Source organism: Scaptodrosophila lebanonensis, unplaced genomic scaffold (genome assembly GCF_003285725.1).
Source record: "Scaptodrosophila lebanonensis strain 11010-0011.00,11010-0021.00 unplaced genomic scaffold, SlebRS2 tig00000001-arrow-pilon, whole genome shotgun sequence".
Taxonomy (NCBI): domain Eukaryota; kingdom Metazoa; phylum Arthropoda; class Insecta; order Diptera; family Drosophilidae; genus Scaptodrosophila; species Scaptodrosophila lebanonensis.
Genome location: NW_022060529.1, coordinates 556,736 through 573,443, shown reverse-complemented (window position 1 = coordinate 573,443; position 16,708 = coordinate 556,736). Strand labels below are relative to the sequence as shown.

At 42.4% G+C, this 16,708-nt stretch overlaps 2 protein-coding genes across 2 annotated transcripts; both read right to left on the bottom strand.

Annotated features, from left to right (window-relative positions):
* Positions 1 to 205: 205 nt before the first annotated feature.
* LOC115620374 (DNA-directed RNA polymerases I, II, and III subunit RPABC1) lies at positions 206 to 1,027 on the bottom strand. Its single transcript, XM_030513620.1, has one exon. The coding sequence runs from the start codon at positions 962 to 964 to the stop codon at positions 332 to 334; it is 633 nt and encodes a 210-aa protein (XP_030369480.1). The 5' UTR covers positions 965 to 1,027; the 3' UTR covers positions 206 to 331.
* Positions 1,028 to 2,075: 1,048 nt separating this feature from the next.
* On the bottom strand, positions 2,076 to 16,657 carry LOC115634468 (protein stum). Its single transcript, XM_030532196.1, has 9 exons — positions 15,951 to 16,657; positions 15,285 to 15,815; positions 12,700 to 15,228; positions 11,952 to 12,578; positions 3,614 to 4,273; positions 3,447 to 3,552; positions 2,775 to 2,901; positions 2,521 to 2,715; positions 2,076 to 2,462 (listed from the first exon to the last, which is right to left on the bottom strand). The coding sequence occupies exons 1-9, from the start codon at positions 16,655 to 16,657 to the stop codon at positions 2,338 to 2,340; spliced, it is 5,607 nt and encodes a 1,868-aa protein (XP_030388056.1). The 3' UTR covers positions 2,076 to 2,337.
* Positions 16,658 to 16,708: the final 51 nt, after the last annotated feature.

Here is a 16,708-nt window from a genome sequence, read left to right as displayed (position 1 = left end):
ATTTGTATAAAATAACAGTTTGTATAAAATTTAATTTGCTTATTTAGTTTAGTTTTTAGTTCATCCATAGCGCTTTAACTATTTTACTATGTTTATACAAAAGATTATTTAAACTGTCGTAATAAGTCGCCTACAGACCAAGAAATTGCAAATCCAACTGAACTGTAAATGTGCTACTTAAACTAAATGTAATTTGACGACAAGATCTAAATAAAAACATTTATTGTGAAATCGGTTAATAATTACTTATTGAGTATATGTATGTATGAAAATATACTACATGTTCGAACGATCTTGGCTCAATGTCTTACAATGCACTTAAATTCTAAACTCAACATACCAGGCGGTACGATATGTACCGACCTGCTGTCTCCGAAGAGCGAATGATCTTCACAACCTGGCCACGCTTGAGGCCAAAGTAACGTGCCACCGGATCGCCTGCCTGTATGCGCATCAACATGTTCTCTTTTAGCTTGTATCGACTGAGAAGCTCCTGCTTCTCCTCCGCTGTCATCACCACATGCTCCGGCACCAGCTCGTGCTCTGTAATGTTAATTAGCAGTTCAGACTCCAGAAACTGTTCAAGTATGTATTTGGGCGCCATGTCCACCAGCGATTGTTTTGCCGACGGCGTCATTCCTCCTTGAACCACAACGATCGCTCGATGAATGTTTTCCTCCTGCATACGCGTGCAATATGTTTTAATTGTCTTGATGCCTATTTTCGGCTCCTCCGGAAAGAAGACAAACATTTGGTCGGTAGGGTCATCATTGTGAGCCACAAGGACTATCAAGTCGGAACGTGACGGTCTTTTCTCGCTCGGCTTGTCTCCAAACATTTCCTTAAACTGTTCCAGCGTCTGGTCCAACTCATCCTGGGTCACAAGATAACCGCGGTCGTGACTCAATTGCATTATGGTTTTACGGATGCGCCACAGCTTGTACGTTTCTGCCTCATCGTCCATTTTGCAGACAAAATTATCTCGATTTTACTAAACTGTGCGCAATAAACGTGCTGTCAGTTTCGCCGAATAGCGATGGGATACCTAACGAGAACCACCACCATCAACATAGTGATTAAATCACATATACTCGATAAGTGTAGTCACAGTCGATTGTTTGCAGCCATCGAAAATAAAATATTTTCACAGTGGAAGTAAAGCCAAATTTTATAATATTGCTTGACAACCAAGTCCTTGTGACCCAGAGTTGATTAAATTTTTCCATACATAATGCAGACGTCGGACCTATACGCTGGTGTTGTCCCATCATAATACCCACGTGAGCCGCATAATAACGGACTACTCGGTTTCACCAAAACTCTCCTCACTAACAGCAAGCACTCATGCTAAACGCGACGAAAACATAAAAACCGTTACCATCAGTGTTTTATGTTGTTTTTTAATATTTATATATATATTTGTATATATCGACAACAGTGTTTCTGTGTCACATATTTGTTTTGTGAATATCATATTTACATATGTATTTGTTTTGTGTTTTGCTGTACTGAATAAATATTTGAAGCAAACATAACACCTATAAAAACCAATGGTGCAACCTCAACCGACTGCTATGAAATACAAGAGTTAACAGTGAATAATTTCAATTTAACAATTAGTATGAATGAGTTTTATATACATACATATGTATGTATATAGTATGCAAAATAAAAAAATATGAGTCCAGGTAAGTTTCATGCACGGTATTTTGGTGTATAAATTTGAAAGTTATACATATGTATGTGTGTATAAATACATATATGGGGATATAGGCGCAGCGCTTAACAAGAGAAAAAACGTGATAACATAATGTTTAAGAATCTGTTGTGATATTATTTTAATTTGATTGAAAATTTCCTAGGAGGTTTCTTTCATGAGGTAAGAAACTCTTATGCGTTGTGATAAATAAAAAACCGATTCACCCTGCAAAAAATGTATGTACATACATATGTGATTTTACTTGTAAACCTTTGTATTCAATTTAATAATTACATATTCAAAAATATATATTTACACGAATTAGCTTACAAAATGGGAAATCTGAAAGCTTACGATTAAGTGCACTTTAATGGAATTTCCTTATTATTAATATTTGAGTAATTTTAGTTATATTCTCGAATGATCTATTAATCAGCTATCATTCTAGCACAAATGTGGTCTCAGTATTGCATTTTTGTAAGAATGTACAAATATCTGGAAGATATGTGGGGGGTCTCCCCATTTCTTCCTGGAAGATTTTCGAAAGTATTCGCTACTACTTTTTTTTTTAAGCTATGTATCTGTTGGAAGTAATTTGGAAGTGGTTTTCTAACTAGTTACATTCAAGGAAGTCAAATTTATGTTTTCGCCGTCTCCACTTCAGGATGTGCCACATGTTTTGCGGCAGCAGCTGCCAATTCCGCTTGCCGTTGTTCCTCCTCAAGTTCTAGGCGTTCCACTTTTCTAATCTTGCTAAGTTTCTCTGCGAATGAAAAAGGTTGTTAAAAATGTAATTTTGGATATTAAAAGCAAGCACTCACTTGCACATTTAAGCATTATTGTGCCCCACCATATAGACCACCCCCAACCAACAAAGCAGAAGAGCACACAAAAGAATTGAGCCACAGCCACAATAATGTTGATTATGAAGGAGCCGATGCGAGCCCGTGCGCTGTCATATTGGGAGAAGCGTGGAATTCCCACACATAGACAAAACAAGCCAGATAGTAGGGTGCCTGAAAAAAATACCCTCTTAATAAATATTCAGAGCTTTTCGAATGGTGTCTTGGCTTACCCAGACCGGGGAAAACTACATTGCAGAAGGCGCATAGCCAGGCCAAATATAAAGGCAGCACGGGAATGGCACCCTTCATTTTTGATGTGTACTCCACGAGATCAATGTGCAGCTTTCGTCGAGTGTCCTGCAGAAATAATAAAACAATCAGAAAAGAAAATTATGTTTATGCACCTTGTCTACAAGGAAAAACTCGCTACTATACGGGTGTTTAAACAAGAATTAAAAAACGAATTTATTGAACTGCTGCGCCTTTACGACATGGAATAAACGATTTATATCACACAGACCCACAGATATAAAATCAACAATAATAATAATGTATAGCACATACTAAATGCATGACCAACTCACTACCACGGCCTGATAGAAGTAGGCACCTCCTTTTTCTCAAAGAAGACAACATTTATTTGTTTATAGGAGCTAGCTCTAATACTGCAGCCATTGCTGTAATAGTCTAAATCGTGTGATTTATTTGTTTAAACTTTTCTATCTTTTAAGATCAGATGACTGAAAAGGTGATACCGTCCGGGCGTGCTGCACTTTGCGGCTATCTGTCAATTTGTGTTAAAATGTAATTGAAGTAATTGACAAAAAAACACCTACAACTGTTTCGTTCGGAAATGCATGCTCCGCATATTCATCATAATTAATGCCGGGTCTAATACTTACTTCACTAGTGGGCGGTGCCTTGATGCTCTGCCGTCGTGCATCCGATCCTCGGCGCGGCTGCTTACGACAACAAAGCATCTTTTGCAGGAAACGTTTACAGCAGCCCCTATAGATAGAAAAAATTGAAGAATAAATGCCAGATCTCAGTTAGTCCATCGGTAACTTACGCTTTTGGCAAGGTGTCTTCTGCGGGTGTGGCGCCTTCCAGCACTGCCGCATCCGTTGCTCTTATACCACGCTCCGGATCCTGCCAAGCTACAGATCCACTTTGGGCGGCACGCTTGCGCCGACAGGGTATACAAAAACAGCATTTCTTCAGATGCGTCTCATCGCCCGTTGTGGGATCAACTTTGTTAACGGAGCGACAGCAAAAGACTTTGCTCATGAATAGGCCACATTTGCCCTGAGCTGCTGGTCCGGCTGTGTGTGGCATCGCCATCGACTGCGTTGGCATGGTGGCCGCCATTTTGCTGTGCGAACTGGTGGCACTTGCCGTTTCCGCCTCGTCCATGTCGCCTGAGTGCGTCATGGCCTGTGGCTGTTTCTTTCGACAACTCTTGCAGCAATTCAATTTGGACCAGCAACTTGACTTTGTTTTATTCTTTTCGTCGATTATTTGGAACTTGGTCGCTGTGCTGGCTGCGCTACTTCTGGCACTCGAGAGCACTGGTTGTTGTTCCTCAGGGGGTGTCTTGTTGCCGCCGCGACGGAAGCACCGGGAACAGCGAGACCGACGACAGGGCATGCAGAGCTTGCTGCAGCATCGGCAGCAGCCACGTCCACCACTCTCATCATCCTTTTCTTGCAAAAAGTCTTGGCTATCGGTTCTGTGAAGTTATTATATATTATTTAAGGATGTACCTATATGTGTACCGAGGGATATTATAATTTTAAAGTTTCATACATTCAACATGATATGATAAAACGATTTATAGTATGTTTGTCCGTATGAACCCCGAGAACTTTTTAACCATAAAAAAATGACACCAAACATGTTATGCACAAGCAGACCAAGACTATTACAAACCATTTGCTTCAATATTTTATATAACCACTGGACCAATCGGTCAAAAATCTTGAACATATCCGCAGAGTATAAAGTCCATATACTTGTAAACTCACAATAAGATTGAATCCTGAACTCAACCCTTGCTGGCCTTGACTAAATGCCAATATCGTGCAAGTGTGTATATAGTAAGTCCCTGTATGACTGCTAATTTGAATTATTATGGCGCTATTATGGCAGTAAGTTCAAAGTGAAACAATGAAAAAACAATCAAAGTAATGGCCGAGTGAAGGATAGTCGCCAACGATGTGCCTGCCAAGGAAAACATGTGTCTAAGGTCGTGCTTTCTGATGGCAATTAAATGAAATGGCTAGAACAAGGAGCCATATCGTTCTGTTTGTTGTCATCAAGGGTGGTCATACACTTTTTCAAGCTGATTAAAAACTTCACGTAATGGTCACATCGGAAGCTATGCCTTATCATTTGCATACTAAATCGATTTAACTGCTTTGCAAATCGCCTGCCTATCTATAACTTACAATTGTCGCTTGTAACTCCTACAGCTTTGATTTGAAATATTGCGTGTGCGTTATAATGCCAACCGAGTTGTTTACGAGTATATGCAGGTCGTTATTTTTTTATTATGCAAATTGTCGTTTCGTGCTCCTCTTGCAATGCTGCCTAGCCATAATTTTCCAGTGCATTTTATTCAATGGCTTTTGCATGTGACTTGAGAAAGGTGTGCCTGCCAAATCATAAATTTCAATTAGCATTGCTAATTTTTACGGATTTGCTTTTTAAAATTGCTGACCTGATTTTTCACGCTATCGCACATAAAATGGCAAAGTGCAGTTGGGTATACTATACTACTATATTTTAATTGAAACTATAAGTCAGTATAGGTCACATAATTTTTAATTTGAAACAAGAAAGAAATGCTAAATTCGAGCAGGCTCAACTCTTAAATACCCTGTGCCACCCCACAAAAAAAAAATTGTTAAAAAAATTAATTAAATTAAATATAAAATATTCCATACAAACATTTACATCAGAATCGTGTCTATGCGTGTTTGTGTACTTTTACATATGTATGTGTGCATTACACATTACATAATTATGTCGAAGCAGCAACAAATACAGCTGCGGACAGAGGTTGGGCTTGGTTATATGGCTATAATCAACCTATTATAAACTTGGTATACGTATATATAATCACTAACTGGATCTGACTAACAATTTTTAGTTCAAAATTCCAAGAATTACGGGAGTGGGGGGGAGTGGGCGGGTGCATCGGTAAAAATGAACAAACCCGTCATTTCTCTGGCTCAGGAGGATCTGGATACCAAGTTTGGTTATTCTAGCTCTTATACTTTCTGAGATCCTTGCGTTCATACAGACAGACGGACAGATGGACATGGCTATATCGACTCGGCTTGTCATCCTGATGAAGAATATATAGTATATACGCCTGCTTCTGTGTGTTCCATGTAAACTCGCACAAAACTAATATACCCTTTTACCCTTTGGGTACAGGGTATAAATATGGCAGCAGAAATTATATTTCATTATTTAGTGTTAAGCAATTATGATTGACAAGAGTATTAAATAGTCTCAAAATGAATCTTCAATTATATTAATAAATCGGCTAATATTTTTCTTTTTCAAATGTTTGTTGTAATAAATTTAAAAAAAGTGTACCATTTGGCAAATGTGAATAAACAAAGTCCAGGAATGATGAAAAATCACTAATAGTGGGAAAGCAAAATCCACACTCTTGTCCCTTCTTGCATATAGGAGAGTCTGGATACTTTCTGGGATGCTTGCGTTATAATATACATTTATACTTTGTAGGATTTGCAATGCCCTGTTTTGTTTGTTCTATACATTTGCCCTTAAATAGTATAGCCTCATACCGTTAGGTACACGAAATGTTTCGTTTGGGTTCTATTTTAACCAAATTAGTTATCACAAATCTATGAAATTTTGGTTTGTTTCAAATGTTCACAAAATAAACAAAATATACACATTTTTTGTGTTGGCTAAAATGCGTAGTAATCTCATCTATGATGTGGCCTTTGAAGAGCTAGCAGGTCAGCAGCAGGTTCAAGGGAAATCTGGTTAATACTTAGCAACATTTTGATTTATTTTAGTTAGAAAAATTGCTCACACTTCAAGTCCAAGGTCAGTTTTGCCACTTGCCACTAATTGAGTTACAAAACGCGGAGCTTAGGCGCTCGCAAAAAGTTCTTGTCAACAAAACACGCGCGTGCCGCTATTTTTTGGCTTTTCTTTTGGCCACTTACACAATCGGCACATAATATAAGTATTGTATTTATGTGGTTGGCCAAAAAAGTTGACAGCGAATAAATGTGTAGCCGTAACTAGTTTTTCGGCTGCCTTGAGGTTGGTACCGTGCGGGCCAACGACCAAACGCAATTTGTTGGTCGCGCTTTTATTTGGATTGCGCCAAAGGGCTAACTACCCATGGCACAGAGTAGTGCCAAACAAAACAACAAAACAACAAAAAACAAAAACTGCAATAAATTGAATGAAAATTTACTTTTGCTTGGATTTAATTCATTTGCAAGGTCAACGCGTCAAGTGGTCCTCGTACCGAGTTGAGAAGCACGTTTCCCCTTTGCCCAAAGACTCGATTTTAATTACATGCGAGCATTTAATGTGATCATTCCTTTATCGGTCGTTGTCTTGTCCTGTAAAGTGTGTGCTTTCATTACCTGAAGAAGTATTTGTCGGGCTCACTAAACGAATTCTGCGGCAGATCAATCGAGAAGATAACCGAATTTTTACGTTTGCCTTTTCTGCTGTTTTTGGCCAACATTTTTGCTTTTTCAAATTTTATTCACCAGCGCCTATTCAATTTTCAATTAGTAGCTAATTTGGCTTTCGACTTATCAGTTGTCTTGGGCTGCCGCTTTGAGCCTTTCGTGCTGCGGTTCGCGCGATTGTCCGGTCGAAACTGATTTGTTATTGCGGCATGAAACTTTCGTCGAGCCACGAAATTTTATATTTTATGTGCGTGTGTGTGTGTGTACACGCCAACGGCTAGAAGGTAGTCCATAGCCGTAGCTATAGCCGGGCTGAGCACACACAGTTCCTTCAGTTAGCTCGGCTTACATGTACGGGTAAATGCAAACAAAGCATTGAAGGACGCAGCGTACGACCAACTACGATGACGACGACGACAAGGCAGCAACGGATATCCTTTAAGGCGTTTGTAGGGTCGGTGGGCCAGCTTGGAAGGCGCCCAAACCCTTGCCACATGCCTCGCTCGGTAAATTTATTGACGCATTTATGAGTGGCCCGGTCGACCAGCACGAGGCCCACGACGACCACCAAGATAGGGGCTCACGTTCCCTAAAGTTTTGCGCCGCAGTTGTGATTCGACACATGCTGAAAACGTGCGGTTGTTGTTGCTCCTGCTACTGTTGTTGGGGTTTCCGACTATGCAAATTTATCTGCCCAATGGGGCGTATGTGAAATGCACGTGCTTTTTCCTTTTGGAGACTTTACAGACAACACAAAAAGTTAGTAGGGGAAACGTTCATTTTTCTGAGAGTATACAAACTAAGTTTTAAGTTAATCAGATGAAAATTGTAGATTTTTCATACAAACGTTGGAGCCTGTTTCCCCCCTTTGGAGCTGGAATTTTTCAAAATCCCTTCTTAGTAGACACCTACACTATGAAAACTTGAGTCCAAATTTCAGCTTCCTAGCTTTTACCGTTTGGGCTGTACGTTGATCACGAAATGATATGATAATGAAACTTAGCATACACACATTTTCACTAACTGGAGGTACTTGCCAAATTTTAGTTCGAAATTCCAAGAATTATGGGAGTTATAGAAAAGAAGAGGAGAGGGGGAAGGAAGGAAAATCCAAAATACACAGGCATCCTGGACTAAAATTTGGTGGCCTTATGGTCTCCGAGATATAGGTGATTATACGAACTCATCGGGAAATCCCCCATAGGGCGGAAGTGAGGGGAAAATCAAAAAAATAAAACAAACTTGCACAGCGTACACACATAAGGCACCTTTGTGCAAAATTTGGTGTCTCTAGCTCTTTGCTCTCTTGCTAGATCGACTCGTCTTGTTACCCTTTTCAAGAATATATATATAATTTGTGGGGTCTGCCACGCCTCCTTCTTCCTGTTACATTTTTCAGCTCGCGCAAACCTAATATACTCTTGTAAGTACATTTCACGTACAGAGTATAAAAATGGTATTACAATCTATCTACACTACAAGTTATGGATTAACCTATTACAAATCTAATTCAGTTCCAAGAATTCAAAATATTGATATGCTGAAGGTTGTGAATATAAATTTTTTTTTAAATATGTTCACACGATTTGCAAAAGGGCGGTGGGAATGGCATTATAAAAGTCAACGTTTTACGGGCAGAAATAAGTTTGTCCGTATTTTTATTCGATTTTATTTAAATCAGCACCGTTTTCTCGAAAGCATTCAGACTTTCAGCGCTTCGTAATGTACTCTATGTACATATGTATATTATTTGTTTAATTTTTAAAAATAATTTTATTCTTGCTTTGTTCCAATTTTTGACTATTTTTTATAATATGAATTTATTTTATTTGCACCCTTCCTTATAATTAATACACATTATATGGCACGCATATGTACTATAGATGCATATGTTTAGAATAAGGAAGTTGTTATTACATGCACATATAGTATTAGTATTAGTGAGGAATTTATGTCGTCACTAACGCGTGCTTTTTAATTGCTCATTTGAATAATAGCCTAGCAAATGGCAGTTAAGATCGTATATGCTTACCACTTGATTCATTATGAGCGCCTACAACTGCCACACATGCCATGGTTGTTCAATTCTGCGGCCCTGCTTTGCTGATTCTTCACGCGCGTCACGCTATTGTGGCACAACACCCACTCGTAAGTGAATAAATTAATTCAAGTGGTAGAACCTTATCATATCATTAAATGCATTAAAGTTTACTAGTGGCTAGCTGTAGGCAGGTAAATTGTCAAGCCTCTTTTATTTAAAATATATGTATGTAAGCTTTCAAGAGATACAAGAGATTTCAATTTTCAGTAATGTATTAAATTTATGGAATTAAACTGCCAATATAGGAAGGTAGTAGGAAACTAGCTTAAAAACAAGATAGAACGCTACAGTCGAGCAAGCCCGGCAGTAAAATAGCCTGTACTCTCCACAAAAAGGAAAAATTAAAAAAAACGGAAGTTATAAGAAAAAATACGAATTGCGGGGGATGGGGGGGGGGGGGGGTGTAACAGAAAAAATAAATAAACTCGTTCTGCCTAGGGCTTATAGGAACCTTGATACCAATTTTGGTTATCCTAGCTCTTGTACTTACTGAGATCCTTGCGCTCATACAGACAGACGGACAGACGGACAGACGGACATGGCTATATCGACTCGTCTTCTCATCCTGATCAAGAATATATATACCTTGTGGGGTGTGCCACGCCTCCTTCTGTGTGTTACATACATGCGCACAAAACTAGTATAGCCTTTCACCCTTTGGGTACAGGCTATAACAAGAAAAATAAAAATCAAAATATTGTGGAAGGCAAAACGTAGTAGAGAACACAACACTGCACAATTACAAAAGACGTCTTCTTTATTCGGTGACTCGTCAGAGACTGAGCTCGAGCGAATTGCTCGAGCTACAGGGTACAGCGAGATCGGGAAAACAGTTGATAGGGTTGCCAGAGTTCTTATGTACATACTTATCCTACTACAATATGTATTTTTAGAGATATTGAAAAAAGAAAATACGTAAACATGGTGAACGATTTTGAATGTACATTGCCCAACGGTAGAGATGTTGTAGAGCATACAACATACGTATACCCACACAGATAGCTAAATGCACGCAATAGGTTTTAAAAAATTATGAAAAATGGAAAATTAATATTACTCCTGCTTCGCACGGGCATTTTTACAAAAAATTTACAAATTATACCTTTTATAACACACACACTTAACACACATACATTTGCTATGAGGCCTTGGGACTACCGGAAATTGAAGCCATATAAATGATCAAATGGGATCATCGGTATCCTTGTTATATGAGCTAGTTGACCAGTTGTTGGGCCGTTGATAATAGTAGCTACACTTAAATTGCCCTGCAATTCCTTAATAATTAGCCTCGTCCCATTGCACATGCTTGGAAGGCTTTAATTTCTCAAAAGCATGATTGCAATTCCGAATTTTAACGTCAATTAAAGATAGGGGCAGCACTTGGGCAGCGCTGGAGCAGCAAATATATTTATGGCTATAACTTCTTGTTAAATCAGTCTATCATAGTGGCATACGGACACATAATAACTAACTGGGGGTATTTTCCGAATTTGAGTTCGAAATTCCAAGAATTACGGGAGTTAGAGAATTTGCATGGGAGAGGGGGGAGGGAGGTAATGCTTTAGTGTTCCTAGGTCTTATAGTCTCCGAGATATAGGCGATTATACGAATGGAAAATCGGGAAAACCCTCATGGGGGGGGGGGGGGGGGCGGGGAAGTGCGGGGGAAAATAAAAAAAATAAAACAAACTTGCACAGCGTACACACATAACGCATCTTTGTGCAAAGTTTGGTGTAGTAGTCTCTGAGATCCAGGTGTTCATACGGACAGACGGACAGACAGACAGGGCTAGATCGACTCGTCTCGTCATGCTGATCAAGAATATATATACTTTGTGGGGTCTGCCACGCTTCCTTCTGCCTGCTACATTTTGAGCTCCCGCAAACCTAATATACTTATATATTTTAACAATATTTTAATTATTTTTACATATTAATACTTCTAATGTATTTGTTCTGTAACAAATTGAATTGTTTGATTTTCTTTGATTTGAGAGAGTGTGTTTGTGCAACAACAAATAAAGGTTTTGATTTTGTTTAACTGTTATGCCGCGTCGCGGGTTCGTGTGTGTTTTGCTTCTCAAAAACATTAATTCTTTCCTTAAATAGTTTATAAGTTAGTTTCTTAGAAACCTTATATCCCATTTTAGCCCCCTTTGAAATTCGAAAACTTCTCGCTTACCTAAGTTGAGTCAAAATTTCAACTTCATAGATCTTATACATATATAGATGATATAGCTAATAAGTTTGATGTTTCTTTTTTATATGACACAAGAAGGGGCATACAGATGGACCACTTCATCGTTCGGACATAGGGTATAAAAATATTATTATTTAACAATTTTTGTCTAATTATAAAGGATTCATTTTCATCCATATAGTAATGGAAAAACAACCACCAAAAACAAATCCTCAAACTTATAAACAAGGCGATTCTTTTTGTTTAAAGGACTAAAAGTTTTGAATCCGATTTACCGGAATGCGTAGTAAACTGCTTTTGTGTGTTGCAGAGCAACAAAATAATAACAACAAGCCAAATACAGCAACAAAAGTAATATTATTGGACAGAAATTTCCCCTGCATGAAGCAGGACATATTGATGGTACTTACTTGCCAGCTGTGCCACCACTTCCAGCCGTCGAGCCGCCTTGTCCATCCGGCGAACGTCGCTTGGCATCTGCCTTGAAATCGTCGCCGGCGCTAGGCATGGCTGCATGGCCGCCCGAAGCTCCAGCTGTTGCTACCTCCTGCAAATTGGCACTGTCACAGTCAACTTCTGGCAAAACTGATATAGCACGTGGTGCAGCAACAACACTAACCCGTTCCACGTATGCTGCCGTTGCTGTCGCTGCTTCCGTTGCCTGTCCGTCTGCATTCACTACCGAAACGGCTGCTTCAATTGGCTGTGTTGGCGGCACCGGCGACTTCTGAAGTTCGCTGGTACCTCCCAGGACCGCGTTGCTGCCATCGGCAGTGCCATTTCGAGATGCAGATTCCCCCGGCTTTGCTACCACAGTGACCGCACTGGGCGTTGGTGATGCACCGCTATCTGACGCCAAGCCCATATCACTTTCAAGCGTCTTCAGATCGGTTAAATTCTCATTTATGGTCTTTTGTATCTCATCGGTGGCTTCAGTCACGGTTTTCTGTATATTTTCCAGCGTCTTTTGCGATTTCTCCAAAATGGCTGCGGGTAGTGTGGCACCATCAGCAGCGGTAATTAGCTGACCAGCGCTGCTTAGCTTAGTAAGATGAGGTGGCGTAGCTGCAAGAAAGATCAACAATTACGATATCATTGAAGAGTGGTTAATAAACTAATCATGGGTTGCAACATGTGGAACCTAAAGTGAACCTGAACTTACTCGTTTCAAGCGGCGACTCCGGCACTGTCGGGACTTTCCGACTTTGTGCAGAATCAGCGCGTTTTTTGTTGCTCATTAGGCTTAGTCTAGAGCTCATACGCACTAGTGTGGACATATTGGATCCCTGGCGTCGTATGCCGGGAGTTGGTGGCGTTGGTACCTCGTTGGTAACCGCAGGCACTACTTCAGCCGCTTGGAGGACCGCATTGCTGACTTGAGCAGCCACCGGTGCAAGTGCTAAGCCCTGTTCCAAGGAAGGTTTGTCCGATATCGGGGGTTTTGAAACGTTTGCACTGGCTGCAGTTGAATTCTTGGACTGCTGCTGCTTCTCTGTGCCGCTAATATTGGTGTTCTTCTTGATACTTTGCTGAGAACCGGCTCGCTGTAACATCTGTTCCTTGGCATTTGGCGTAGGAGACTTGGTTTTTGCTTTGCTTTGGTTAATAGTCGGTTTTTTTTCCTGACTCTTTGAATTACTTTTCAACTGCCCGTTACTTTGACCCTTGCCTCTACTCTGCTGTTGTGCCATCTCCCGTTTCAGTGTACTGGGCTGCTTTTTGGTGGTTGCCTGTGGTTTGCTCACCGAAGATGGAGTCCGCTGAGCACTTGAAGCGGTTTTTCGCGCCGTTGATGGCGTCTTTTTGGCACTTGCAGGTTGTTTGGAATTCGATTTTACGCTAGAGGCAGTAGGTGTACTTTTGACGACCCCTTTTCCCGTTAGTGGTGACCTCGACTTTACTGGTGATTTGGAGCTTACATGTTTCTTGGAGGGAGAAGGAGTCGGTGTTTCATTCGTCTTTCTCATTGGTATTCGTGAACGTGAATTCCGTCTCTGATCCAGTGCTGGCGTTTTACTACGCCCAGGACTGCGTCTGCTCACCGGGCTTAAGGACTTCTTGCGGGCCAATGCAGCAGATCGTGGCTCGGATCCAGTACCAGATATAAGTTGACCACGTGGACTTAGTGAGATAGATTTTCTACGATTGGGGGTCGTGCCACGGCTGCTGCGTGACATGGACATGCCGGCGGGTGATATGCTCGAAGAACGCAGAGAAGAACGGATACTAAGACGTGAATTGGCCCGTGAGTTAGCCAGTTCACGTGCTTGTTCCATACGGGAGCTAGCTCTGGACGGTGGGCCACGTGAGCTAGCTCTAGACGGTGGGCCACGTGAATTTGAACGCGATTCAGCGTTGCGGGGGCTTAGTCGAGTAGGACTGAATCGTGAAGGCGAACGGCTATTGCTACCGCGCGAATTGCGTCCTGATGATGGTGGTAGGGTTGCGGCAAAGTCTTTTAGAGGCGAGCTGGCGCGAGAGCTGAGTCTAGACTCTGGCCGACTGCGCACTGGTATACGGGAGAACGAATCACGGCGTGTACTTAGATCGGAGGGCGTATCAGCGCCGGTGGGAGTCATTTGTGCAGCTTCATAAGCGACTCCATGCAGCGGACTCTGCGGTGTGCTGCTGTCTTTGTTAGGCGTGCCAATAATTGGAGACAGCGTGGTGGGCTTAGCAATCTTATTGCGTTTTGCCTCCTTAATCCCATAGACAGACTGGCGTTGTGGACTGGTGCCAGCTTTTTGTGTGGGCGGCGCATAAATGGACTTCCGGCGCATAGTCGTAGTTGTTGGCAGTGTGGTGAGTGTGGGACGGCGAAAGCTAAAGTCAGAGGTGGTCACACTGCTCAAATTTGAGCTACGGCGATCGGATACGGTTTGCGTGGAGCTTCGACGCTCGGGCGATGTGGAACTAGAGCGACGCCGTGACTGTAGACGGAGTGGCTCTAAGGCGGGCTTGCTGTTGCGTCGACGCTGGCTCGTTGCCAAGTCATCCAGACTGGACCAATTGGAACGCAGGGGTATACGTGATAGAGACTCTTCTCTATTAATAACACGCAGCAATCCGCGTTGCTTGCGCGTTGGATTAGGATTGGGCCTTAGTGGGCGTGGCACTGCACCTGGTGGTATACAAGCGGTCTCGCGACTCAGCTCGGTGTAAGAGCGATGGAGACGTGGAATAGCACTCCGATAGGGATCCGTAATAAGAGGCAATGCATCCATGCTTTTGTTAAACGGCAGTGTTGGCGACGGCGTCTGGTAATGTATAGAACCACGTCGTTGGGCGCGTGGTGTATAGGTATCCACCGAAGACGTTAATGAGTCCCGTTGTTGCAGAATTCCTTTTTTGGGCGTGAGTAACTTGCTAGGACTGTACCGGCCGCTCATGTTAAACTGCACCGATGGACGCGGCGAGTCGTCATTAATACCCTGCAGCTGCGGCTCGGATTGAAAACTGTGTGGTATGGCGGGTACAGCGACGGCGGGCAAACGTGTACCGCTCAGGGACTTACGGCGAGGTTTAACCTGCGGCTTAATCGGCAATGAAGAGCTAGTTGTAGTGGACTGTATGGAAGCGTGTCGGATGGTCGGAGGTAAGCGTTGTTGTGGTACCGGCGAGGTGGGCGTAGAACGCTCCGATATGATGGTGAATGCAGTCTTCTTATGTAGCCGGGGCTGCTCCACACTAAAAAGAGAAACAAAGTTAGATTTCTCAAAGCCTTTAGTCAACTGCACGCCTACCGATAGTCCCCGCCCACGGCTATAGAGTCTTTTATAATGACCGGTGACATTTCACGCTGTAAGCTATAAAGCTGACGGTGCAAATCCTCCTCCTTTGACTCTGCCATTGTGGACACCTTGCTGCCACCACTTTGACTGCGCTGCTGAGGAGGCGGTGCTGCCGGTGGTGGCGGCATATGATAGTTTTCCAATAATTGCCGCTCATAGGCAGCATTCAAATATTGCTTGGGTGAGAGTATGATATTGCTCGTTGGCGTTGGCTCTCGCTCTGCCGGCACTTGCAAACGTTCCTCACCACCACTGCTTGAGCCATTAGAATCCTGCAGCATTGTAGCTAGTGGTGAACGTGGCATCTCTTCTTGCTTCATAGACATAATCATTTTCGAGCTGGGGCGCAGTTTTGGTATACGACTGAACTCCGGAAATCGCTGAGCTGCTGGCCGGAACCATTCAGTGCTGGAGTAGGACTCATTGGAGCACTGTCGCAGTATATGGATGCTAGAAAATAATATTAAAATAATGAGTTTCGAACTAACGAAAATTAATCCTCTAACTAAAGTTAGGAACATGACAGCTATTAGTATAACTAGATGGGCCAAAACCCTGCTACAGACTTTTGGCAACAGCTACCATATTCCCTTACATTTTTGTAGTCGTTGAACATACTTGGCGAGCTGTGATCCGTGGGGTGAATACTCATTTTCCTCTTCTTTTTCTATTTGCTGCTCCAGCTGATCCGCCTCATAGAGATCCGGCTTATTAAGTATGTCCTGCGGCGCGAGCAGCGTAAAGTTCGGCGAATCCAGCTGCTGCTCCGAACTGGAGCCACCGCTGGAATTGGGCAGTATTTGTATATCAGGCGGCTGCAGGCGTGGTATGGACATGGACTGTCTGCTGTAGGGCACATTGGAGAAGAGTCTGCCGCCATCTAGCGTATTAAGCGCCAGGGCCGCCACTAACGCATCCTCATCTGAGCTGGGCATTTCCACAGACGTGCCACGAAATGTCTCGAATACGCCGCTCCCAAAGTAATCTTCTGACTGCAAGGGAAACGGCGGAGGTACTGGGTCACCAAACAGGCTGCTGTACTGTTGTTCGGAGTCGTCTGGGAGCGTTCGCAGCTCCAGTTGTATACTCGGCGTCTTCTGCTGACGACTGTAGCTGCTGCTGGTGCGGGCCGATGGCGGCATTATGCTCGGATAGCTATAATCCACAGATATTATGGCCGGAGCATTTCCTGTCGAGCGAGGGCGTGTTGTGGTCGTGTGAGTGTGCGTTGGTGCTGATGTCGGGGCCAGTGCATTCGCTGCCACCATAGTTGGCGATGCATTGGGCGAGGGTGATGATGAGTAGGAGGACAATGTTTGCTGCATGATTTGACATTTGGGCTGAAACTAAGGCACGACTGCGACGGAATCAAATTA

Coding starts and splice junctions, on each gene's coding strand:
- LOC115634468 (XM_030532196.1), bottom strand. CDS start 16,657: ATGCAGCAAACATTGTCCTCCTACTCATCATCACCCTCGCCCAATGCA. Junction 4,274..11,951: donor AGTGGTGGCACAGCTGGCAA/GTAAGTACCATC, acceptor ATAACTTCACAG/AACCGATAGCCAAGACTTTT. Junction 3,553..3,613: donor GAAGACACCTTGCCAAAAGC/GTAAGTTACCGA, acceptor TTCTATCTATAG/GGGCTGCTGTAAACGTTTCC.
- LOC115620374 (XM_030513620.1), bottom strand. CDS start 964: ATGGACGATGAGGCAGAAACGTACAAGCTGTGGCGCATCCGTAAAACC.